This window comes from Macaca thibetana, chromosome 12 (genome assembly GCF_024542745.1).
Source record: "Macaca thibetana thibetana isolate TM-01 chromosome 12, ASM2454274v1, whole genome shotgun sequence".
In the NCBI taxonomy this organism is placed as follows: domain Eukaryota; kingdom Metazoa; phylum Chordata; class Mammalia; order Primates; family Cercopithecidae; genus Macaca; species Macaca thibetana.
Genome location: NC_065589.1, coordinates 82,704,216 through 82,731,941, shown reverse-complemented (window position 1 = coordinate 82,731,941; position 27,726 = coordinate 82,704,216). Strand labels below are relative to the sequence as shown.

At 38.3% G+C, this 27,726-nt stretch overlaps 2 protein-coding genes across 11 annotated transcripts in view; one reads left to right on the top strand and one right to left on the bottom strand.

Annotated features, from left to right (window-relative positions):
* Positions 1–27,726, bottom strand: part of RBMS1 (RNA binding motif single stranded interacting protein 1) — a 231,641-nt gene that overhangs the window by 46,498 nt on the left and 157,417 nt on the right. For all 10 annotated transcript variants that reach the window (XR_007718381.1, XM_050752283.1, XM_050752280.1 and 7 more), the window contains exons 3-4: positions 12,958–13,016; positions 8,014–8,105 (exon numbers count right to left, since the gene is read on the bottom strand). Coding sequence is in view for 9 of the 10 variants with exons in the window: in XM_050752283.1 (XP_050608240.1) it covers positions 8,014–8,105; positions 12,958–13,016 (151 nt within the window). In the remaining variant the exon portion in view is untranslated. The remainder of the gene's footprint in view (positions 1–8,013; positions 8,106–12,957; positions 13,017–27,726) is intronic.
* TANK (TRAF family member associated NFKB activator) overlaps positions 25,484–27,726 on the top strand; it is an 898,382-nt gene continuing 896,139 nt past the window's right edge. The window contains exon 1 of the mRNA XM_050752276.1: positions 25,484–25,493. The gene's annotated coding sequence lies outside the window, so the exon portion shown is untranslated. The remainder of the gene's footprint in view (positions 25,494–27,726) is intronic.

The window sequence follows — 27,726 nt, the reverse complement described above, 5'->3', positions numbered from 1 at the left end:
AAGCAGTGCTGAAAGAAAGGAGAATAATTATGTATCTATAGGCAAAAGGCAAGGTAGCCTTGCCAGAGCTGCAAAATGTTCTTGAAGTCTTGTGTTTTATCTTTAAAAAAAAAGTCATGTAAATTTTGCAATCTACTTCCTATCTGAGTTTATTTTAATGGAGAAACAATGTTTTTGACCTAATACCAGTAAGTAACACTGACACTCCAGGAAGATAAGCCATGCTTATCTTGTGATATCATGCACATGAGTTGCATAATGACATTTCAGTTAATGGCGGATGGCATGTATGATGGTGGTCCTGTAACAGAGATGAAAACTTCCTATCACCTGGTGATGTCTTGATGATCCTGACCCTGTGTAGCCCTGGCTAATGTGTGTGTTAGTGTCTTCGTTTTTTATAAAAATTTAGAAGGTAATAAATAATAAATTTTAAAATAGAAAAATGCGTATAGAATAAAGGAATAAAGAAAATACTTTTGTACAGCTGCACAATGTATATGTTTTAAGCTAAATATTACAAAAGTCAAAAAGTTAAAGGTTTATAAAGTAAAAAAGTTACAATAAGCTAACTCATTAATGAAGAAAAAAATTTTTTCTTTTTTTGAGATGGAGTCTCACTCTATGCCAGGCTGGAGTGCAGTGGCATGATCTCAGCTCACTGTAACCTCCACCTCCCGGGTTCAAGCGATTCTTCTGCCTCAGCCTCCCAAGTAGCTGGGACTACAGGCGTGCGCCACCATGCCCAGCTAATTTTTGTATTTTTAGTAGAGGTGGAGTTTCACTATGTTGGCCAGGATGGTCTCGATCTCTTGACCTTGTGATCGATCCACCCACCTTGGCCTCCAAAAGTGCTGGGATTAAAGGTGTGAGCCACCGCGCCTTGCCAGAAAGAAATTTTTAAAAATAAATTTAATGTAGTCTAAGTGTACAGTGTTTATAAAGTCTATAGCAGTGTAAGGTCTTAGGACTTCCCATTCACTCATCACACACTCACTGACTCACCCACAGCTATTTCCAGTCCTCTAAGCTCCAGTCATGATAAGTGCCCTATAAGGGTGCACCATTTTTATCTTTTATACCATATTTTTACTGTACCTTTTCTATAGATACAGAAATACTTATCATTGTATTATAACTGCGGACAGTTCACGCCATTCTCCTGCCTCAGCCTTCTGAGTAGCTGGGACTACAGGCGCCCATCACCACGCCTGGCTAATTTTTCGTATTTTTAGTAGAGATGGGGTTTCACCATGTTAGCCAGGATGGTCTTGATCTCCTGACCTCGTGATCCGCCCACCTCGGCCTCCCAAAGTGCTGGGATTACAGGCGTGAGCCACTGAACCCAGCCATGCTTTAAAGTCTTGATTCAACTTGAAAGTTTACCGATGAGGAAATAATATTCAAAAATGCTATAAAGCAGAATCTCAGAAAGAACTGGGCTCTTAAACCACTCTTTGATATAATGAAATAGAGTAGACTAATGCAGGAAAGTATTTCCTATGATGTTAATGCACTTGTTTTCAATAGCAACGACCCTGTCAGTTAGAAACCTAATTTCATTTGGGATGACCTTTAGCGCTAATGTTATTTATGTTTCTTTTCAAATGGTCAACATATCCTGCAAACACTGCCCACAAAGTTGAATTAAAAAAAAAAAGGGGGGAGGGGGGGAGAAACTCCCAGCTGGCAGCACATGCCACAAAATAACAAAGTGTCCATGAATTCTTTTTTTCCTAATCCCTTCTTTTCATGGGTGTTTTTTTTTTTCTTTTTAAATTTTACTTTCTTTCTAGTTGTTGTCCATGCATTCTTATAACCACACATTCACTGTGAACAGGACATACAATACATGCAATAACTGGTGGTGGTTCTTGAAATGAGGATAGTTTAGTATCTTTAAAATCAGTGACAACCATAACTGGGTTATTATTTACAATGCTATGTCTGAAAAAAATACTTATTCTTTCAATTATAGGTGACCAAACATAAAAATGGGGTCAATGGGCCTCCTTTGTCCCATGGAAGGGGTTCAAGGGTTTCCATAACAAGCAGAAAACGAGATCCCACATTGGCCGTCAGAGGGATAAACAGCTACTAACGTTCACGTGAGTAGAAAAGCCAGGCTTGGAAGTCTTGCACAGCATAAAGCACTCAGTCATCATCCGAAAGAAATTAACAAAAACCTCCCCGTGAGTGTGGAACGGTTCCTAAAATGCAAGAACGGGGACTTGGCAGTAAGAGCAGACATCTGTTTTCTCTTCTACGGAATAGGTTCAACAACCAGCAGATAGCCGGTCACTGGCATGTGACTGCAAACTGCTCAGGGCATGGTTGAAGCTCTGGATGGAGAGGGGGAATTACATTCCTGCTCGTGCGATTGCCTATTTATTGAAAAAAATGTGTAAACTTCCCAATAGCCAAACAGCACATAAGGATTTGCTGACCCCCATCAGGCAATAGGAGGAAATGAAAGGCCTACAGAAGTCACTTTGTTAATAGATATAAACAACGTCCATTCGCCTTTACTGTCTTTGCAGCTCATTATCTGCGTTTCTTTTCCTTTTATAGAATCTGAGTCTTTTATTTGAAAGATGTAAACATTTGTAACATTTGCCTAGTGTAACATAAACAGGTTTTCCAAAAGGCCCAAAGCCATTAGGTTAAGTTTCATCAGTGTACTTGACGGATATAATTTTTAACTGTCCCTTTCTTAATTCTCAGTATCTGCCCAAGCTTGGAAAAAAGTTATTTTCTCACTTAATTAATTTATTTGATCATCAACAAAACAAACACTAAAAACCTACCATATGGTAGGTACCAGGCAAAGCACTGAAAATTAAAACACGAATAAAAACCAATCACTGGTCTCTAATGCCCTCATTTTGCAGTTTTGCAGCAATTTAGTTTTGAATATTTATGGGGTTCTTTTTCAACTTAGGTAGCCAGTATGTCAAACAATATTATATTTCTGCCCTTATCCTCTAAGTGATTGCTCTTAATTTTTTTCTGACTATATAAGGATGAAAGACTTTTAATATATAGCAATATGAGTTTTCAACACATTATAGTATCCTGATTAGTTCACTAGAGGAGAGTGGAAAGTGATGGGTCCCCTCCCTATCACGCAAGCACAGGGGCTGGACTTAAACTTCTTTTAAAAATCACTTCCCCGCTGGGTGTGGTGGCTCATGCTTATAATCCTAGCACTTTGGGAGGCCTAGGCAGGTGGATTGCTTGAGTTCATGAGTGCGAGACCAGCCTGGGCAACATGACAAAACCTGGTCTCTGCAAAAAAATACAAAAATTAGCCAGGTGTGGTAATGCGTGCCTGTTGTCCCAGCTACTCAGGAAGCTGAGGGTGGGAGGATCACTTGAACCCAGGAGGCGGAGGTTGCAGTGAGCCGAGATCGCCCCATCGCACTCCAGCCTGGGTGATAGAGCCAGATCTTGTCTCAAAAAACAAAACAAAACAAAACAAAAATCATCTCCCCAAAAGATGTGTGTTAGGTGCTCCTTTATCCAGGCAGCATAAAGGGGCTAAGTCAAGTCTAGATACTCAAACTCATGGTTCTACAGTATAGAATGATAAACTCACTGATATTTAAAATACCTCTTGTAACTTTAATGATATCATAAAAAAGAAATCAGATCTAGGAATCTCAAGTCATTCTACAGGGACCTAAAGAAATTCACAATATGCAGAATGTTGGCAGCTGGCCAGCACCTCTGAACCTGAGTACTGGTCCTCGCCACAGATGATGGAGGAAGAGGTCCTTTTCCTTGGCCAATTTATAGTATCAAGCTTTCTAAAGAGGTCTTTGAACAGTGCTCATTTTCAACCTGGGGGAAAGCTAGTATTTGAAGAGCGCTGTAGACATGACATATAGTGCCAGTCTATACCCAGTCCAGTTTTGAATAAAAGCATTGTAAAGGCTTCTTCAAAACAGTATATAGTTAATATTCTATGCTGCTTAATATTACAGGCATTGGAAATGATGCCTAGGTAAGTGTTCAGTGGTCACTCCAACTAAAGCCTCTACATTCTTAACAGATTGCTAAAATAGAACTCTTTCTAATTCTGTTTGAGGGGAGACCACAAAACAATGGGTGTTGGGCACTCCCATATTCCAGAGTGAGAAAACAGACCACCTAAAGACAGCCTGAAAGGAGGTGGCTGAGAACTGGTTTGGGACACTTAACTGACCACCCACCTCCTGTCTGTGTCTAAGAGACTGGAGAGACTGAGAGTGAGCATTTATGGGGAGAGAAATGCTGAAGCATTCCCAGTCTCACCCTGTGAATTGCTTTCCTTTCACCATCAGTCAAGCAAGAGGGGGGGACCACTCAGGGAGCTCGATCTGTGTCTCAGGAACCTGAGTGGATACAACAGACAGATGCCCCACTTAAAAATCTAAGGAATCTTCAACGAGAAAGGATGAAAGGCTGACTAGTGTGGCCGGGAGGTAACTCTCTCCAAAAGATGACTGGCAAAGGTAGATCAGATGTGGGCCACACAGGTAGAGTTGGCCCAGGGTTGTGTTAGATCCTCCCAAGGTGGTTGCTGCGAGGGGCAAGAAATCCCAGCAGAAAGGGGTTGAAGATAGATCATTAGATTATCAGGAGCTGACAATGTCAACCTGAGGACATGTATTCTTTCACTTCAAGGAGCTATAGGAGAAAGATCAATTTAGCGGAGGTGGGGATGGAGTTGGTTAAAGATCTCAGAAAACCAAAGCATTCCATGAGAGAAAGCATCAGCATGCTGCCTGGCTACAGAAATCAACATCAGATGACCTCATTGTCAGGTCATCCTTTTCCAGCACACCAACCCTGGAGGGGTTAAACAAAGCCATGGCTAGTAAGCTGAAGGAAGAGTGAGAAAAACACAAGCTCTGGAAATAGGAAAGAAATTAGTCATTTGCTCATCTTACTATAAGCTTGCTACTTGGAGCAGACCTAATCCAGGGAAGGAAGAAGCTTCAGCTGAAGATTCACTACATGATACTCAAAATTTTTGTCAAATAAACAGTATTGGAGTATTAAATTACAGGCATCCCACACTTAACATCATAATCTGTTCCTGAAAATCAGAAATTGAGCATCAAAATGTTAACCGAGAGCCTATTTCACATTATATTAAATAGGAAAAAATTATAATGTATTACACATCAGTCATAATCCTCAACCAAATTTTCTAAAATGTAACTATTTTATTTTCCTATTTTTCTATAATTCCCAAAAATGTAACTAAATACATTCATCATTACATCTGTCTCTGTGCATGTGTGCACACATATAACAAATGGTTCTGTTGGGATGGAAACACTGCTTCCTGATCACCAAATAATCAATATGGTTGTCAGCCAACAATTGCTTTTTAGGCTGTGATGTCTCTCTCAGCACCAACAATATCCAAGACACACATCCCTTATGTTAAATCTCAGGAGTTTTAAAAACATCTATATGTGAGTCTGACATTCTATAAACTGTATTTGCTATGTAACTTGAGACTCTACTGAAAAAATATTGAAACATATGTACGCTTCATGGAGTTTGGCTATGAAAAACTGAGGCATTCTACCAAAAAAAAAAATCAACCAGAAACACCTGAAACGAAAGCAGCTAGGGGAACTTCTTGAAATAATGACAGTGGCTACAGAAGTCATGAGAGTTGCCCTGGATTTTATCCAAAAAGCAAGGAGCTTCAATGAGTGCATTATTAATAGAATGGACAGTGGGGAAAAGAAGAAAGTTGTTTTCCAAGTGTGCCCTAAAAGTCCTGCTTATACAATGCTGGGTTACCCATCGTTTACAGAACCAGATTAAAATTCTGCAAATCATTATGCAACATAGGTATCACATAGTCCAATAAACATATTTAAAACCTCTTTATCACCGTCTTTCAATAATGTCACAGAGAATCTCTATATGATGGACACATAATCTGAAAATCATGATGCTCAATATTTACAGTTTCTGAGGCCAGGTGTGGTGGTTCATGCCTGTAATCTCAGCACTTCGAGAGGTTGAGGCGGGTAGATTACTTGAGATCAGGAGTTTGAGACCAGCCTGGCCAACATGGCGAAACCCTCTCTCTACTAAAATTACAAAAATTATCTGGGCGTGGTGGTAAGTGCCTGTAATCCCAGCTAGTCGGGAGGCTGACACGGGAGAATCGCTTGAACCCAGAGGGGCAGAGGTTGCAGTGAGCCAAGATTGTGCCACTGCATTCCAGCCTGGGTGACAGAGCGAAAAAACTTCTTATTCTGGAGTTTAAGAAAATCTAAAGTAAGTTCAACTCAATGCAAAGTTTAAAAAATATTAAATGGCAACAGCTACTTAGAAAGGTGATTCCTTTTACTACTGAAATCTTTATGCTGATTCTTTCATTCAAAGTACATCTCTACCCTATAGCTGCATACAGGTTTTTCAACATCCTTAAGGTCCTCGTAGGCAACTTATCCGCTTACCAGAGTCCTTTAACTTCTATGAACCTTCTTATGTGTATGTAAATACTTCTCAGGGAACAATTACATGCTATAATTCAGAAGTAGCAGAAGACAGCATAAAATTACTTTCCTCTTTACTTGAAGAAGCCAGATAATATAAAAGTATTGCTCTTTTAAAAAGAATACTCACAAGATCAAACTGCTGAGTTTCGGGCTTGAAAATATTTTCCGTAGCAATTGAAGAACTCAGGTTTTAAAAAATTTACATAATTACACAGATGTCTTAATAACTGCACTGTAGGTAGTAGGTATTAGGATGCAATGCAAACTTACATTTGGGTAATAAAGACTGGGACATAAATACCAGTTTATTCAGCAGAGACTCCTAAATGTGTTTGGTACATAATAGAATGTGTATTATGGAATGTAAGCACTTAAGAGATGCATGCCATTCCAAGTGTGACTCTCCTAGTTGGGCCTTAGCTCTTCTTAATAAAATTGAAAGTGGCGTTGGGGGTAGATGCACTAGACAGTCTAAGGTCCCTCCAGCTTTAGAATTATGACTGCACCTGAACTAGGGATTTAGATCATGTAAGGCCAACTTTTTCAAGGCCATCAAGTCTATCTAAGGCATCATTACTTTTGGAAGAGGGTCTGAGCATCTTAAACTAACTTTCGGGATGAAACAAATGCAAAGAGAAAGACACAATGACTGGCTGATCAATTCCATTTACATCCAGAAACTGATATTCTAAGTCAAAACCGTAGCGGTAAACTACCATAAGATGAAAGTTTTCAAGAAAAATGTACCTTATAATTAACATCCATGTGTACTGTGCTAAAATACATATAAAGCATGAAACATGGTCTCCCATTTTATTATCCCCTAACATTCAGGCATATTACTCACCTGAAGAAATTTTCAACAATATTGCTCATCTAAAATACGCTAAAAGTTCATCAGAAACAAGTCTTGAATAAAGTCATTATAGAACTACTAAAAAGTAGATTTATATCCCATCAATAATCAACACCTAAAAATGTTTTACAACTGTACAATAGAAATAGCATCTGTAGCTTACATCTGCATTAAAACTACTTGTTTTAATATTTGTATAATGTATGTGCCAGTTATATATATTTCTGAAATAGAATATGCAATTATCTTTTGAAACATGTCTAGAAGAGTATTCATTCCTTGGGCACTGACATTTAAATTTTTTTTTTTTTTTTTTTTTAAACAGTACAGATCTTAAAGACTCACAAACACCTGATTACCTGAGAAAATATGCTGCTATTTCTCAATTTACTTATGGGGTTACATAATTTACTATGTAAATTTTATATATTTATAAATCCTCCTTCATAGATTAAGTTACGAAGAACAGTCCTCTGCACAAGAGTGACTGTGGAGGCTGCGGAGGCACAGGACAAGCGTCCAGAAGGCGCTGTGCTGAGTGGGATGAACGGGAGATTGCAGATGCAGATAGAAAAAGCAGACCTGTCAGGCTTCACAACCAAAGCTGTGGAACAGAGAAGTGATTGCCGGCTCTCAACTCACCTTTGCCATTTGAGCTTGAACCCCACTGGCCTTCAGGGCAGACACAGCTTTTTGAGCTGCTGCAGGGCTGTCAAAGTCGACAAAACCGTAACCTGAAATGCAAAAACACATTTAGTATTTAAGCATTATTCTGTGGTTAGGTAAAAAGTAAAAGAACAGCTCTACTTTGTTTCTGGTGCAGGCAAGAGAGATGAAAATGTCCTGAGGGAGCTAAGGCGTTAATAGCTGCAGGCCGGCGGCCTCCTGGGCCCTTCTTCCCTGTCACCAGCCAGACAAGCCTCCCTTCAGAGGGAGTTGGGGGAGTAAAGAACCAGCGTTTCCCTAGTCAAGCTCTGATGTGTCTTGTATTTACTCGAAACAAACAAACAAAAAGACATTTAAGTTGCCAACCAAGGTTAAAAAAAGAAATTAAAAAAAAAAAGGAAGAAAAAAAGTCAACTTCAGAGAAATAGCATTTTAATGATTCAGTAAGAAAGATGGAGCCATCCTACAGAGTCTATAAATGACAGAAACAAAAATTTTGTAGATAAACTTGTATTTTTAAAAATTAGAATACGTACAACTATTAGACACCCCCAATATAAAATAATCTAAAGTTTAGTACTCAGTTAAATACATCATACTTATTTTCTTAAAATACAGCTCATCACACCCCTTCAAAATAAAGAAGAGCTGGGGAAAATGCCTCAAGGCACCTAAAATATGTTTTGGCAGTTCATGTTCTAAAGTCTAAAAACAAAACAAACACATAACCTCCTAAGAGATGCACTAGTTTGAAGTTTCCTTATCCATAGCTTTACAAACATTTTTAATGAGCTGGTCATCTGTCTTTCCAGGCCACAAAAAATCAAAAGCAGAAAATTAGGGGAAAAGCAGGGCTGGGATGATGGCAGGCCTGCTACAGAGTAAGTATATGAATGGCATCTAACGGTAAAAACTAACAAGCAATGAAAGAGAAAAAACTATGCAAAGAATAGGACTTACACAGCATAAGCACTAATAGCCTCATGAATCTCAACAGATCCCATGAGTATCACTGTATCAAAGTAGAGAATCACAGACTTTTCACTGTGATAATTATAAGTTATTGAGAAAAGGGTGAAGTTATACTTAGTAGACTAAAGAAACAGGGTACCAGGCAAAATACCAGCACCTTCCATGGAACTCAAACTAATTTTAAAAGAGTAAGAACACTTTGAAAAAGAAAAGCATCATTGGAAGGTTGTTTAGAAGAGGAGCCAGTCCTATCATTTACTTACAGAAATATTACTAAGTAGTAGTAATTTAGATAGTATGATACTAGTGACAAAATCAACATCAATACAGTCAAACAGAAAGCTCAGAAACAACCCAAAGTCAGTTTTGCAGTATTAGTACCAAAAATATGGCCTGGTAATGAAGTAAGTTATAATGAGATGGAGCAGACTATCGACTACAGGAATAGATGTTTCAGGAGAGATAAATGTTAAAACTGAAACAAGAAGCAGCTTCCTTATATTACTTGGAATTGGGCTGAAATAATTTGATTTAGACAACAGAGAAACAGCCAGGCTGCAGAGCAAAATGAAGAGGTTGATCTAGGTAAAACAAAGAATGCTACTTAAGTGCCAGGTTAGAAATAAGGTTAAACATATCTTGGATGTTTTTTAGACATCTGTCGTCCATGCTAACATGCAACAATGCTCTGTGGATACACACACAGGCATGTACATGCACATACGCTCTCATACAGTTTCAGTGGGTCATAAATGAGCACCCAGCTACAATGAAATGATACAGCTTTTACTGATGGATATTTTTTTTCCTTCAGTTTTGCTATTGTCAACAAATTACAATAAACAGAAGATCTCAATTTTGATGTTATTGTATTTGAAGTTACTACCAACTCAGGTAACATTTGTATTCTGTTACCCGTTATTTTCTCATAGAGAAATCCATAATGCTTGTATTTTAGTTAACTGTCAACATCCTTTTCTGGCCTTTCCCAATGCCTACCACACTATGGCTGTTTTATAACCATTTGCTGAAGACAAACATAATAGTTAAGTATGCAACCTTGTGCTCTTTCATGTTCTCTATCTGTATTACTTTCAAATAAATAGAAGACAATATAAAATTTCAGTTATACAGGCTCTATGGATTTGATTATAATAGGTGTAAAGACGTTTTTGAAGGCAGCGTTCACTAAATAACATGGCATCCTCTCACTGAGGCTTCCCAGGAGAATTTCTCTCAGGTTTCAGGACCAGGAATAGTTATGTTATTCCTGCTCCCTGGATTTTCCTCTCACATTGTGATGATTGAATCATAGGGAGAGCTATGTTTTCTATTTTTGCCATGGCCACTAGGAAACACAGGGACATTTGGTAATAACTTAAAGCTGCCTGCTTTTACCCTTAGTTTTCCTGTCAGTCTAATTCATCCTGAAACTAATTTTGCTAATGTGTGTAAGTGTTCTGGTCTTACATGCACTTCTGTAAGTATAAATAATCAATCAATTTCATAACCAATCTTTGTGAGCTTTTTTTTTGTGTGTCCTGAACTGCCACATTTACCAGTATTGGAGGGCCTAGAAATGCCTTTTGTTGGCTAAACTTTGAGAGAAATTGAAATGTAAAATAGCAACTGAATTGTGAATTTTAAAATTTAATAACTTAGGTACATGTTTTTCTAATACTTCCTTCAGCTTAATTATCTTGAAAATACATGTTCCAAACATATGTTTTGTGGCAAAAAGTGTTCTGTAACCCTCTAAGATCTCTCATTGCCATACATAAAGTCCTTTGATCTGCTTAATCTTAAAAAATTAGTATATAACACAAGTAGCTTTCATTTACATTAATATTCTATAATCTTTTATGCATTTATTTTATATTCATTTATCAATCATCTATATGCCTATCTATCTACCTATCACGTCATCTTGGGTAACATGTTATCTAACTTTATTATGAGCTAAGTTAAGTGTTATTTCTTCTCATTTGTCCTGAAATTACTTTTTTCTTGCTTCTAGGATTTTATAAACCCACTCTTACCCTCTCCACTCACTCACTCAACCACCGTCTCAACCCACCAGATATCTGTTGACACCTATTGCTGGGAGGCTTGTGTGAAGCAGAGAGCCCTGGAAGGTTTCTATTGCTGCCCACATACCCAAAAGCAGTGTCTCCCAAGACCCACTTTAAAGGAAGTTATCCAGGAGACTTCTTGTGTCTAAAATCAGTTCTGAATTAGTCCTACCCTTAGTTAGAAGTTCATAAATCTCTCTACTATGGACCCTTACCAACTGTTAAGGGTTTGTATTATGACAACATGTTAGATTTAGCATTAGTTTATTTTTTCCCATACCTTTTCTAGATCATGTAGAGCAATTTGAAAAGGCTTCTATGGAATAGGTTGCTTTTGGAGCAGAGTGTAAAATAGTGTGGCTTTCAGTTCAGGGATGTGGTGAAGAATTCAACCTCTGGGTCCTTTCTTTTACTTAATTAGGGCAGCTCTGCTTTTTAACACACTGAGCCAACATGTAAACTTTCTTTTGGGATGGGGAAGAAAAAGAGATGAGGTAGGGTATGGATGAAACCACTCGTCTACTCTGATTTCTCTCTAGTTTCAAAGTGATGTTGGTGATCAGCTTCCTATTTGTATGCCTGCAAGAGTCTGTTTTTCTTTATAAAACCAAAAGATTTCTTTCTGTGTCTCTGCTCTCCCAAATCATTTATAAATGTTAAATAAGACTAATCTTGGAAACTAAGTATATGCATTTCAGTCTACAATTTGACTCTCTCTAGTTTAATTCATTTAAAATATTTACTGGGTACGACTCTACATAAAGCACGTTCTATTCACTGTCCCAAGGCAAAATTGCCTTAATGTGCCATGTTGATTAAACATGGGCTTAGTTATTTGCTACAATAGCTCCTTTAAATTTAGGCACTTTGAAGAAGAGACAGAAATACAATGAACCACTTCAAGTCTAGATTAAAGGAAATGCTTGGCTTATAAGGAGAGGCCCCTACCATAGGGTTCATTTATGTTCTCTGCCTTTTTCAGATTGTGCTAAGCCACTGCCCCGTCACCACTACTTGAAAAACTGGGGTCTAATTAATGAGGAGATTTGCCTTCTCTGCCTATTCCTGTCAACTTATTTCAGTTCATGGGGTCAGTAGTTAGATTCAAAGTCAGCTGACTCTATTCTTCCCTTTTCCTAGAAATCACATGTCTATTGTTAAGATGCTGGATCATTAAAAGTCAGAACCACAGAGCATCAGTGCTGCTTACTGTAGACGCCTCCTCTTCCAGCACATGGGGCTGGATGATCTCATCCTAATTACATGGAAAACTGAAGGTCAGTGCATCAAATTAATGCAGCAGCATATTTCAAAGGGGCGCATGACCTCCCCTCCCTATTACAATTTGGTCAGTGAAAATGGTTCTCTCCTCCCCGCTGCCAATATTGTCAACAGGCATTCAGCAGAGAACAATTGGGAGTATTGAAACATGTAATTAAGTACTGCTTAAAACTACTCTATTCTAATTAATAGAGCCAATTTGCACAATATGTAATCTTTTCAGTTCTTTAGTACAGTCCAGTGGTCTTCAGTAAGCAGCTCTAATCTCCTCAGGCTCAGGAAAGAAAAGCTATTTTCTAACTCTACTCCCCTTTCAAAAGCAAGGGCTAAATGCCAACCAGTATTTTGCATGTTAACTCTACTGGCGTCAAATCTGGAATTCTGGCAAACTGCTAGCTGCTGTTGGGTTTGTAGCCAAAACCCAACCAGGGACAAACGTAAGCAATATGCTGACACTGTGCAAGACAGAAACTGGGTGATATATAAGATCTGGTTTTTAATAAAATGAAGGTGGTTTTGAACCAAAGATCAGGTTTTAAATTCCATCATTTTTCTAAAGCTATCATTTACCAAATAACCAGCCAAGAAAACATACCTTTGCATTTGTTCGTTGTCTTATCCAAAATTGCCTTTGTGGAGACTATTTTCCCATATCTAAAAAAAAAAGAAAAAAAAAAAAAAAGGAAAAAAAGAAAAGAAAGAAAAAGAAGTTATAAGGAACCCTTATTAATGCCTAAATCCAAAGAACACACGTCCTTTTCAAACATCTGCAAACTTTAAAGTACAAAATGTTCTTTACTAAGAGACAGGAAATGAGAATTCTAAACTCAAAACTGAAAAAAAGGGAATGGCTAGGCCTCTCGTTTGAATCGTGGGATTGTAGTTTGAAGTTCAACTTTGAAGAAATCAGGTACTTACCTGACAATCTTAGGACAGAAACATGGGATGTGGACTCTATACAAAATATTTTCTTCTAATAATGTCAGTGGTAAAATACAAAGCCAAATGCAAGGCTATAGAATTCTAACAGGAAAGTACTCTCCTATGATCCACACAGCTTTTATGAAATAGTAATGGGGAAAAACTGCTTGCATTATTCTATTCATTTTGGTTCCATGGACAGCACTGCAAGGATCCATATCGCCACAGAAGGGCAGGTGTGAGCGCATGTTTATGTTTAACACACTTAATGGTGCCAAACAGATCCTTTTTACTGAGGACTTTTATAACTGTTCATAAATACACTTATTTACACCACGTGTAATTCAGTAATAATAATTATACAGTAAACTCACTAACTTGTGTGCATGCATATGTGTCTAAGAAATGGGCAATCAAGAATATAATGAAGAATATAAGAATTAATCAGGGATTAATCATTAATTTCATGAAGTTTCTAAGAGAAATACGTTCAGATTCCTTTATGTGTCATAGATGCTGGGGAATATAGGAAAAATTAAGAACATTAAAATTTAGCATACTGCTACTGAAAATGAAGTGACAGTATAATGTAAATATGAACTGAACCCCATACTCTCTCCATAGTGAACATACCATAAGGAAAAGCACTGTTATCTATGCTTGCCTTCTAAAAACTGAGGGGAAAAAATTTGAAAGATAACTTTTTTTTTAAAATTTATTTATTATTATTATACTTTAAGTTGTAGGGTACATGTGCATAACGTGCAGGTTTGTTACATATGTATACTTGTGCCATGTTGGTATGCTGCACCCATCAACTCGTCATTTACATCAGGTATAAATCCCAATGCAATCCCTCCCCCCTCCCCCCTCCCCATGATAGGCCCCGGTGTGTGATGTTCCCCTTCCTGAGTCCAAGTGATCTCATTGTTCAGTTCCCACCTATGAGTGAGAACATGCGGTGTTTGGTTTTCTGTTCTTGTGATAGTTTGCTAAGAATGATGGTTTCCAGCTGCATCCATGTCCCTACAAAGGACACAAACTCATCCTTTTTGATGGCTGCATAGTATTCCATGGTGTATATGTGCCACATTTTCTTAATCCAATCTGTCACTGATGGACATTTGGGTTGATTCCAAGTCTTTGCTATTGTGAATAGTACTGCAATAAACATACGTGTGCATGTGTCTTTATAGCAGCATAATTTATAATCCTTTTCAGTTAGGAAAAGAAGAAGTCAAATTGTCCCTGTTTGCAGATGACATGATTGTATATTTAGAAAACCCCATTGTCTCAGCCCAAAATCTCCTTAAGCTGATAAGCAACTTCAGCAAAGTCTCAGGATACAAAATTAATGTGCAAAAATCACAAGCATTCATATACACCAGTAACAGACAAACAGAGAGCCAAATCATGAATGAACTTCCATTCACAATTGCTTCAAAGAGAATCAAATACCTAGGAATCCAACTTACAAGGGATGTAAAGGACCTCTTCAAGGAGAACTACAAACCACTGCTCAGTGAAATAAAAGAGGACACAAACAAATGGAAGAACATACCATGCTCATGGATAGGAAGAATCAATGTCGTGAAAATGGCCATACTGCCCAAGGTTATTTATAGATTCAATGCCATCCCCATCAAGCTACCAATGAGTTTCTTCACAGAATTGGAAAAAACTGCTTTAAAGTTCATATGGAACCAAAAAAGAGCCCGCATCTCCAAGACAATCCTAAGTCAAAAGAACAAAGCTGGAGGCATCACGCTACCTGACTTCAAACTATACTACAAGGCTACAGTAACCAAAACAGCATGGTACTGGTACCAAAACAGAGATATAGACCAATGGAACAGAACAGAGTCCTCAGAAATAATACCACACATCTACAGCCATCTGATCTTTGACAAACCTGAGAGAAACAAGAAATGGGGAAAGGATTCCCTATTTAATAAATGGTGCTGGGAAAATTGGCTAGCCATAAGTAGAAAGCTGAAACTGGATCCTTTCCTTACTCCTTATACGAAAATTAATTCAAGATGGATTAGAGACTTAAATGTTAGACCTAATACCATAAAAATCCTAGAGGAAAACCTAGGTAGTACCATTCAGGACATAGGCATGGGCAAAGACTTCATGTCTAAAACACCAAAAGCAACAGCAGCAAAAGCCAAAATTGACAAATGGGATCTAATTAAACTAAAGAGCTTCTGCACAGCAAAAGAAACTACCATCAGAGTGAACAGGCAACCTACAGAATGGGAGAAAATTTTTGCAATCTACTCATCTGACAAAGGGCTAATATCCAGAACCTACAAAGAACTCAAACAAATTTACAAGAAAAAAACAAACAACCCCATCAAAAAGTGGGCAAAGGATATGAACAGACATTTCTCAAAAGAAGACATTCATACAGCCAACAGACACATGAAAAAATGCTCATCATCACTGGCCATCAGAGAAATGCAAATCAAAACCACAATGAGATACCATCTCACACCAGTTAGAATGGCGATCATTAAAAAGTCAGGAAACAACAGGTGCTGGAGAGGATGTGGAGAAATAGGAACGCTTTTACACTGTTGGTGGGATTGTAAACTAGTTCAACCATTATGGAAAACAGTATGGCGATTCCTCAAGGATCTAGAACTAGATGTACCATATGACCCAGCCATCCCATTACTGGGAAAGATAACTTTTAAAATTGTTTCTTAAAAATCAAAGTAAGGCTGGGTGTGGTGGCTCACACCTGTAATCCCAGCACTTTGGGAGGGCGAGGCAGGTGGATCACTTGTGGCTAGGAGTTTGAGACCAGCCTGACCAACATGGCAATCCTCTCTCTACTAAAAATACAAAAAATTAGCTGGGTGTGGTAGTGCATGCCTGTAGTACCAGCTACTTGGGAGGCTGAGACAGGAGAATCGCATGAACTGGGAAGGCGGAGGTTGCAGTGAGCCCAGATCGCACCACTGCACTCCACCCTGGGTAACAGAGCGAAACTCCATCTCAAAAACAAAACAAAACAAAACAAATCAAAGTAAGACTCTGGGAAATGCACGTAACTTACTTGATGCATCTGAGTCTCAGGTTTCCTCATTTACAGTCTACTTTCCTAGATATTAACTTCGAAAATTCCACATTTGCTCTACTTTAATTTTCTCATGAATGATTTTGAGGACTAAAAAGCATATTACATTTTTTTAGGAAATGGAAGTATTTTGTAGCATTTTAAGCCACTGTGAATATTACAGACTTGTATTTTATGCACTGAAACAAGCTGAAATATATTTATCTGGAAGAAAAAAAAATACCTTGAACCACTTCTCTCCTATAGTTAATCTTCCCTATGTTCACTCCGTGTAATCAAATTATTACTAACTAGCATAAAAGTAAAGATAATTTCAGGTTCAAATGACAATTACATCTAAGAGGCATAATGCTGCACAAACACCTTCAATTCCCTGTTGAGACTGTGAGCATTTTAACAACATTAACACAGATCACTAGGCTTACAAAGAAATAATCTATAAAAATCTACAAATGAGAAAAAAATAAGTGATTTAAAGACAACCTTTCAGCAACCATCTATCTACCTAGGTTATATGCTTGATATTTACCAGCTCCTATCGTTTGGATATTTCACCCACCCAAATCTCATGTTAGAATATGATTCCCAGCTGAGCATGGTGGCTCATGCCTGTAATCCCAGCACTTTGGAAGGCCAAGGCCAGGGGATGGCTTGAGCCCTAGAGTTCGAGACCAGGCTGGGCAACATGGCAAAACCCCGTCTCCACCCGCCCAAAGCACAAAATTTGGTTGGGCATGGTGGTGTGGGGCCTGTAGTCCCTGCTACTTAGGAGGCTGAGGTGGGAGGGTCGCTTTAGCCTGGGAGGCAGAGGTTGCAGTAAGCTGTGATCTCATCACTGTACTCCAGTCTGGGTAACAGAGTGAGACCCTGTCTCAAAACAAACCAAACAAAAACTCCCAATGTTGGAGATCAGGCTTAATGAAAGGTGTCTAGGATGTGAGGGTGGATCCCTCATGAATAGCTTGGTGCCATCCTTGTGGTAGTGAGTTCTTGCTCTATTAGTTCCAGTGCAAAGGGCCTGGCACCTCCCTCCTCTGTTTTCTCTTTATCTATGTGATCTCTGCACACACCTTCTCCCCTTTGCCTTCTGCCAGGAGTGGAAGCTTCCTGAGGCCCTCACAAGCAGCAAGTGCTGGTGCCATGCTTCTTGTAAAACCTGCAGAACCACGAAGCAAATAAACCTTTTCTTTTAATAAATTACCTAGCTTTAAGTGTTCCTTTATAGGAACACAAAAAATGGACAAAGATACTTGTGTGCACAAGTCCTTGACAAAAGCACTTCTAGATTGTATCCCTGTTTCATATTTTTCCAAAAGCAGCGGGGATGGTAGGTATGACGCCAATTTGGGGTAAAGAGATTGAGAGTCACAGTGATTAAGAGGCTGCTTGAGCTCTCCGAGTTCAGGGCATTTTGTAAACCAAACAGAAGAAAGGCTACTTAGGAGAAGGAAGGTAAAGGGTTGGCTTTCGACACTTCTAGTTCTGCTTTCAACATTTAATGATGGGAAAGACAGGAAAAGGCATGGAGAAAGGGGAATGAGGAAGTAGGCAAAGAGAAAAGGCTCAGTAGTGCTGAATGCAAGCCACACCACACCCTCTCAGCCTCTTTGCTACGTCTGGCATGAGTCCGCTATGCCAGTGCACCTCCCTTCTCTGTGGCAGGTACTCCCTAATCTCATTCCATCTTTCACAGTCCTCTTTCAGGGGTTCTTCGCCCATTCAACTTCCTCTTCGCCTTCCTTAACTGAGTACTTTCATCAAGTTTAATATTTGGTCTTTAACTGTTTCTTCTCTTAGGAAATTCATTCAGTGCCACAGTTTTAATTAATCAATCTCCTGATGCTGCCCAGTTCTTGTGTGTGTATATGTGTTTTTTTAAAATCACCAAAGCTTTGGTTTTTCTCTCTTCCTCTTTCCACTTAAATAACTTAATATTTTATTAGGATTCTTAAATATCTAGTGAAATATTTAAGTAGTGAAATATCAAGCCCATCACTTTCTAAATCTCATCTTCAATAGGTACCCCAAACATGGCTTTCCCTGTCTCTCTCATCTCTTTTCATTCACTAGCACTGTCACTCTCCCCATCTCCTACCAAGCTCGGGGTCCTTGTGCCATCACTAACTCAGTAATTCCTGTATCCAGGTGATCAATAACTCAGTTCTGAGTTTTGCCTTTGATATGTTTCCAACATTCACTTTCTCCCTTCACTGTTCCTAGACACATGCAAAAAACACATAATAGTTCTCCCTGCATCCAGCCTTTCAACCCTGTCTGTTGCATTAATTTACCTTAAATATCACTTTAAACATCTCTCCATTACCCTATTCTACCTATGCTTGAACTTGAAGAACCTGTTCAAACGTTATCTTTTCCATGAAACTATCCCTAATCTCTTCAACTATTTGGCTGGCTATTTTCTAAGAAACTAGAAAGGGCATTACATTTTTTGACTTCCTACTTATGTCCTAGGCACTGTGCCAGGTACTTTGCATGTATGCTCCTATTTAATTAACTTCACAACAATCTTATGAGGTAGGTGTTATTATTCCCATTTGTGCATATGAGAAAACAAAAAGCTCATACAAGTTTTGAGCATTACACCTTGCCTGAAATCCCGGAGCTCACAAACGAGTAAATTTTCACGGCAACTTATCAATGAAATGATTGTGAGAAACAATGACCTCTGAGTATGGAAGTAGAAGAGTAATGGAAGGTTTGTATGGTACTGAAATACTCATTTTCTAAGCACAGGCAATTTTTTACTTGTTCGTTTCAAACATAAGAAATAAACATGTGGCTTACGGTTGAAAGAGGAGTAACAAGACAGAGGATGCTGAGCAGAAAAAGAATGATTTCTGACATTTATCAGTTTTACTTTCTATTGTGGTTTTCCTTGCAATTTGTGGGCTAAGACTGAAAGACTGTGATTTCACAGAATATCAGAAAACAGATTCCACTCTGTCTGTGGGGCAGCTGCATACTGGCCTTCTGCAAACAAATGGCACAGGAAGCTGCTTATTTGGATTTACCTAAGGTACTGAAGGGTTTCCCTTTCCTAAAACATTCTTCTTTTGGGCTGTCCACTCAATTATACCACTCCCAGCACAAGAGGCTACCATTCAAATACAGACCCCAGAACTGGAAGATGCACCGCTGAAATCCGTCAGGCCCTAGCTAAGTTAGCTCCTCAGTGGGTGACTTGGATACCTTATTGTGTCACTGGAGTATAGAACCAATAGTTTTTGATGTCATGAGAAAAGGGCCAGGAAAGGTCCAGATCTAGAATATAAGGAGGAGCCTTATATCAAATGGCACCTCAGGGACTGGGATAAGGAGTGGGAGGGTTCACAGCAGTCATCATCTCTCTCTACTCATTTTACTTGCAGTAAGATTTAAAGTGAGGGGTGAGGGGGAGCTGTTATAGACAGTTAACATTTAGTCTAATTCTGTTGTCAATCACCAATGCCTGTAAGAGTAACAGACATCTGGGTACAAATTCACAAAGCAACCAGATCTTCACCTACCCTTGCTCCTATCTGTAGCTTAATATTTATTTATTTATTTATAATCATCAACCAGGCACAGTGGCTCACGCCTGTAATCCCAGCACTTTGGGAGGGTGAGGAGGGCAGACTGCTTGAGCTCAGGAGATCGAGACCAGCCTGGGCAATGTGGCAAAACCCCCTCTTGATAAACAATATACAAATTAGTTGGGCGTGGTGGTGTGCCTGTAGTCCCAGCTACTAAGGAAGCTGAGGTTGGGAGGATCACTTGGGCCTGGGAGGCAGAGGTTGCAGTGAGCCAGGATCGCGTAACTGCACTCCAGCCTGGGTGACAGAGTGAGACCCCATGCTTAAAAAAAACTCATTGTTACGGAATAAGGGACATATGATGTACTAGGAGAAACAGGCCTCCTGACTGGTGGAATTCACACTCTAAGGACACCAAGAAAGTGCATGACCAAACAGCAGCATGGTGTAGAATTTTATGGGAAAAAAAAAAAAAAAGAGTGACTATGAAGATTCTTTGGGTTTTATCTGGCTTCAGAGTAACTGGGTTAGACCACAGCCTCAGCTACCCAGATTACAATATTCTTCACTAAAAGTAGATAATCTACTCCAGAGCAAGCTCTGACAGTAAAAAGATAAAGAATAATTAAGAGACATGACTATACAATAACATGAATTTCAAAGGGAGAGGATAACAGGTAAAAGTTCATGTTCAAATCTCTCGGCCCAAGTGAACCTGGCTAATAAAACCTTTTGCTTAGAATTTACTAAAACTTCCTTAGTTTGCACCACAGTTTTACTCATTTCTTTACTTCCATTTAGATCTCCTCTTTCATCTGCTATAATATAAAATTTACGTGTATCTTAGTTTGCAATTAGTATATAAAGCTTAATTTTCTCCTTTGCTTCCATCACTTAGTTCCTCCTAAATTCTACCTTTTTGGTAATTTATATTTACAAAAGAAACACAAGCTTATTGTAATTAGAAGACACAGAAAAGTAGGTTGAAAAATTAAAATCACCTGAAGTCCTGGATATGATTATTGGTGCATATCATTATAGACTTTATCCAATGTGCACATACAAATGTAAAAATGTGTGTGTGTGTGTACATGTGCACACATGCATGTGCGCGCACGCGCGCGCGCGCACACACACACACACACACAATTTTCCTGTGTGCTAGGGAACGTGCAGCTTTTGAAGAGTCCCAGTTATAAGCCAAAGCTCTGGAGAGTGGAGTCCACTCCAACCACCACCAACAGATGGCGATAATGGTTGTTAAGTTATTTTAATATTGGTCATTTCAGTTGTAAATTCATTTAAGGCACATGGGGTCATTTGCAGTGCTTGTGCTAGTTTTAGAATATTTTATGAACATTATTAAACCTGAAAACACAATGGGTGTGTTTAAAAAACAGTAAAAAAAAAAAAAAAAAAAGGGATATGTCTAAACAAAAAAGATACTTTAACTTTGAGAAAGGGCAGGATATTGCTCATGCATATAGGATGATAGTTTTCATAATAACTGCTCCTGAAGGACAAACAGGGATTTACGCATCCCGTAAAAGATGCTGTGCCTATGTAAATGACCATAATCAGCAAGTAGGAGGGACAGGGGATTGAAATGAGAAAAAGAAGAGAAAAACAAAATATCAACATGGGAAAACGTATGACCTCATGAGTTAATTCAGGGGAATAATAAAAGTAATTACTTACAGGTATATAGCTCCTACCCTATGCCAGGCACTATTCTAAATTATATATATATATATAAATTCTAAGTTTTATATATATATAAAACTTATATAATTATTTTAATCTTCATAACAATCTTTTGGAGAGGTGGAGTATTACTCCTACTTTGTAGATGTGAAACTCAGGAGCAGAGTGAGTAAGGGACGTATTCAAGGTTACACAACTAAGTAGCAAAGATGGGAGGCAGAACGTTTGCTTTGTAGTTTAAAGGCCAAGCATATTGACAGCTGTAGAAACTTGGGTCACCAACCACAGATTGTTCCACAGATTGAAAGTAATTCCCAGTTTGACTCTGCACAGCTCCAAAAGAGTAAGAGGATGAGGGTGGACTCTGTAATTGCTAAGGTCCTTAAGACAGATGGTGACGACATTCAGGAAGAAGTTACCTGCCTAAAGACCTTCTGGATACATGACATTGGTCTATCTTGGAATAACATGCCCAATAGAGTATATGCCTCAGTGAGGGGTCGGCAGGACTGGCTTTAAAGCTTAAAAGGAATAACTAACGTATCTATTAGAGGGAAGTGAATTTGAGGACTACAAGCCAAACCCCCTCTCGTTATTTTGGAGTTGCTGTGAAAAAAGAAAAAGTACAATACACACCCTCACACATATACACACAGATGAATGCAGTTTTCTAACTCACTTTTTTGGCTGCTTTGTTTTTTCAATGGCCTCCCAGACAAAGGGGATTTCCTAAAACTTGCTTTAGCTCTTTTAACAGTGGTTGGATAGGGGAAGGAACACAAAGTATATATTATATCTATTTAGCAAATAAAGTTTTTTGGAGAATGAGGCCTAAAAATAGTAGAAAGAGTCATTACCCATGTTATTCTGAATTCTCACTACCTGGAATAATTCAGCTGGTTTTATTTCCTTTATTTACTTGGTATGTACAGTGGTATTTGGAGATGAGACAGAAGATGTAAAAATTTATTAGGCAATCAAAATCAAATAAATTTTATAAGACATTTACCTCTTTTGCCCTGAAGATTTTCAATGTTTCTACTTCCAAGACACAAAAATTAAGGGTATAGAAAGATATTCCCCATTTCATTTGGTTGTTCTGGCCTAACTCTTACATTAGATAACTGCCCCTTCCACTTGTGTTATATGGCTGAGTGTACCTTTGTGAATAAAAGATTCCTGGTGTATACAGAACAGGAAGCTACATCTTACGCAGCTGGAATTGAAGCCAGGGTTTAAAGGAGAATGCTCGGCAAGAAGAGCTACTGCAGACCTAAAGGTCAGAAACAACTGAAAACCAGGCACTGAAGGTGAAGGGATTACAGGAAAGATAAGTACAGTCAAGAAAGGAGAATTAAACCAAGGAATCAACTCACAAATATTCATAGCATGTTTACAGTATGCCCTTTCAAGGCCTATGAAAAATACAGCAGATGCCAAACCTACCATTAAGGAGGACAGTCATTTGGGGGATGTAAAAAAACTTTTAATACTAAAAAATAACTAAAAATATGAGACCCTGTATGATGGATGCTAAATAGAGGAGGCATAAACATAGAGGGAAGGTCAAGTTGAGTAAGAAAAACTGGGGAAAACAAAAATCTAGGTGGGCTCTGTAGGACAATAAAGAATCTAATGTAAACCTATGTAGTGAGTTATGGAAGTTTAAGTCTCCAAAGGTCTTGGAGGACTCTGCATTCTAAGAAAAGGACAGAGAGAACAGAATGAGGCTGGAGGATTTGGAACTGTAGAATGAAATCACAAGAGCAATTATTTTAGCAAGATTAACGAAAATTTCATGTCCAGGATTAGCAGAAAGAGATGCCACATTTTATTTATTTTCTTGCTTTTTGTACTTTGGCAATAACACTTAAGTTCAAGAAATTACAATGAGGGATGATGAGACAGAGTGGGTGAATGGAAAGGCTCTACAGGGCAGGAGAGATTAAAGACAAAGGATTTCTTTGAAGAAGGCTTAAATGCTTAACTTGACATCTGAGAAAAATAATCCATGGTATCTGTGCAATGGAAAGCCAGTGGCTTGTCTCTGTGAATTTAGAAGATGGAGAAAAGGAATCCCAAAGTTCACTTTTCCGAACTGTCCTGGAAAGGAAAACAATTTCAGCTCCAGCCACAGACGCAGAGCCTGCAGATCTGAGGTGATTTAGCAGAAGTTCAGACAATCCTCATGTGGTCTAACCCTCAGCTAGCCTAGCTGCCTTACAGCATGTGAGCTGATAAAGAATGAATTACATAAGCATTGGGACAAAGTATCACATTTTTTTCAAGAGAAGATAGAGACATCTACATACTTGATTTTTCATAACTTTGAAATTTTCAGATCAACACATCCTTTGAGAGTACAAATGAAACTGGTCATCTCTACCCAGATTTTGAGACTAATAACCTTTTCTCACTAAATTGAGAACCATTCCTGTTTATCTGTCTTATCGACATTCCTGGGTGAATCCATTATAAATAGTATATAAAGGTGACAATTGATGCTGTTTAATGTATGTATAACTGGGACTAAAAAATTCATATAAAACACTAAAACTACCTCATTAAAAATCGCTAAGATGCATTTTTTTTTGCCATATTCTATGAAAAACTTGTAACTTCTCTTCTAAATAAAAAGTATACTATAAAGCATTTGATTTATTATACAGACTTGCTATTACAGTTTAGTATCAAGTCTATTATGATCTGCAATCAAGGTAAAGTAGCTTTACACTATTTTATGGTCTTTTAAGAGCACATTGCACACAAAAGGTCATTTACATTATCTTATGGCAATATTTTTACCACAAGTCACTGTACTGCAGCACTTAAGGATGCAGTCACAGATGGCCAGATCCAAATTAGTGCTCCCAAGTACTAATATGTCAGAGGAAAATAATATGTGCCAAAAATGAAACTCAAAATTTTGCAAGTAAAATGTATATTATTTATCATAAAAATGAATCCCTAAATGTCTCAAACACTGATTAATGTCCAACTTTTAAAGCAAAGGCAATTTGATTATAGAAAGTGGCCTTTTATTTCTGAATTGAATTTATGAACTGACAATAATTATTTCTTAAATTTTCTTCCTCCCCCACCAAAACCTGTAATGTATTTTCTTTGCTTTGACAGTGTCACCTTTGTGTTTATATACTACTTAACTTTACTGAAACATAAGGAAGACAATGTTATAATGGAAAGAAGACAGAGTTGCCACCAAAGAGACCGGTCCTCAAGTGCTGATATGGCCAATGGGCAGCCCTGGGACTCTGGTGGAGTTAGTTGCCTGGCCTCAGGATCCTCATCTGTAAAGTGGTATGATAATGTCTCCCTCACAGCACTGTCATAAAGGACCAGTACAGTGCTTGACATATAATGAATATTCAATGACTAATAAATGTTATCCTTTTCTCCCATACCCCTCAATTAAGGGCACTTCTAATTCTAATTACTTGGGACTTGCAAGCATTTACCTAGACTACCTTCTTACCCTAACAGCAATGTGATCTAATGTGGCAAAATGTTGAGAAAAGAGAGACCCAACTTTTTTGTTACTTTTCAGCACAGTTTTTGTGTGTGTGTGTGTTTTTTTTTTTTTTTTTGCATATTGTAACCTCTCAACATACACTGGTTTGAGTGAATAAAATATAAACATGTAATATGATTTTCCCCTCAAAAGGAAATGGCAGCAGTGAGGAGAAGGGAAATATATTTTGCCTTAGAAAATGAATATGACCTTATAATTTATGCCAATTTAGCTCATAAAATCACAGGAGGGAAGCAAGGTAATTTAGGTGCTTAAAATGGAATTAAAAATTAGCACCCTGCCCCCCGCAACCCAACACCGCAGAAACAAAACTATAAGGGGCCGGGGCAGGGGGGTGGGGGACGTGCACAAAAAACCCAGAAAGGCTTTTCGTTCCTACACTGTTGTCAACTGTCTCTAAATTTGTCACTCCTTTTAAAGTAAATCACACAACTGGAAATCTTACACACACATACACAACCAAGTAACTGTGTCTGAATCTGTAAAGTGAATGCATTAAACTCCAACACTGAACACCATAAATGACTGCTTCATTCAAAACAAGAACAGTGTGACAGAGAGTAAAAGTAAACATCCTCTCTGAAGCAAAACAGAGTTATCTGAAGCTATTAAAACAGTATACAAAGTTACCTAGAAATTTCTCTTGATTCTGATACAAGCTAAAAAGGCAAGAGTCAAATTGAACATTTCTTAGATGGAACACTAGTTGGCTTTGATCCAAAACACTGCACCAGCATATTGATTTCCAAACGTAGTCCATCCTTTTCTCAAGTAATAAATCCTGACTGCCCTGTGACCTTGAAAAGCCAGTCTGAAGAACAGACTGACAAAGAAAATGATATCTATTTTACTCACTTCAGCTCTAAAAAATTTGGGGATAGGATATAAACATATCCCTAGTAAAAGACACACTTGGACTGTATAAGCAAGAGAATGCTACCACAGCCTGCCAGCAGAGTTGACGTTTCTAAACTTAGACATTTGGCTCAAAGGTCACTTGTGACAATGGTTACAGCTGTAAGAGTGGATCTGATGGAAAAGGATACATAGGCCCCAATATTGATTTCTTACTGGTTTGCCTGCAAACTACCCTGTCCTTAGATACTGCAGAAAAAATGAGCAATCATTGTGGAGGTAGGACAGTACGGCTCCAAAAATTCAGAATCTTGAAACTTAAGAAAATCAAAGAGGAATTATCTTTGTATGAAAACGTAACTATAAAGAGCACCAAATGCTGTAAAATTACTTTAGTATCAGTTTCTTACAATTACCATATCCCAAACAAAGGTAACATGCCTCACCCTCAATAGAGCTTGAATCCACTGTTTCCCAGATGATGATGTTCTTTTGCTTGTACTTGGCAAACGCAGGGTCTGGGTATGGAGATAAGGGCTAAAAGTGCTTCTTATCTGTATGACTGTCAGTAAGCATTTTCCAATCTTGTTTTGAGAAAGCTTGCATAATAGGAGAGCTGTTGATAGGATGGCTAAATGCTATTCAGATTCCTTAAAAAACAGAGAAACTAGATTCTAGAAACTAAAGGCAGAAAAGGCCAATGTTGATCTGAGGCAAAATTCTAGATTAGATTAGTAAACAGAAGGTCAGAGAGACTTATGAAAAGAACAAGTACTAGCAAACTCCTTAAAAGCAAGTCATGACACCTTAAATTTTAGACTTCTAACCTCCAGAACTGTAAGAACATTCAACTTTTGTTACTTCTACTTTGGCGAGTGTTGAGAAAATCAGGGCTGCTTAGGAATGTTACATAATGTATTTTGAGTTAAATTTAAAAATCATTATTTGCTCACAGGTCAGATGAAGAAATCTGGGAAGATGAAATGTGGCTTGAGTGAGCGGGTAACTGGTTGAACGAGTGATTGAGTTGTCAATTGTTGGTTAGCGGTCATGGTGAACACGAAGGGAGGCATCTGAGGATATGCCATATAGTTCTGTTCTTGGCCAGCACTTGTAAAAAGACATTTTAAACAATGACATAAATCAGGTCACTGGTGGCACACTTATCAAATATATAAATGTCCCAAAGCCAGGTGGGCTGGTGAACGTAAGATGACAGAACTAACACTTTCAAATTATTTCAACAGGCTAGAATGAATATTTGGCCAAAGTCAATAAAATAATATTCACTAGGGAAAAACAGGTCTTACATATAAGTTCCAAAGGGGCAAAATCAACTGTACAAATCTATAAAAACTCTTGGCTTGTTCACATGAAAATACCTGTTTTTTTATTTGTTTGTTTGCTTTTGATTAAGCACAAGTTCAAGTTCCCAGAACAATTAAAATTTAGGTAGTACTAAAAAAAAAAAAAAAAGAGCAAATCATAGAAAGACATTATCCTCTTAGGCCTTTCTGCTCACCATTCTCCAACACCCACTGTTATGGGTTGAACTGTGTTCCCCCCAAAGATACGTGGAAGTCCTATGCCCCAAGACCTCCGAAGGTGATCTTATTTAGAAACAGGGTCTTTGCAGATATAGTCAAGATGAGTCTCGCAGGGTAGGCCCTAATCCAGTGTGACTGGTGTCCTCATAAGAGGGGGATGTGAACA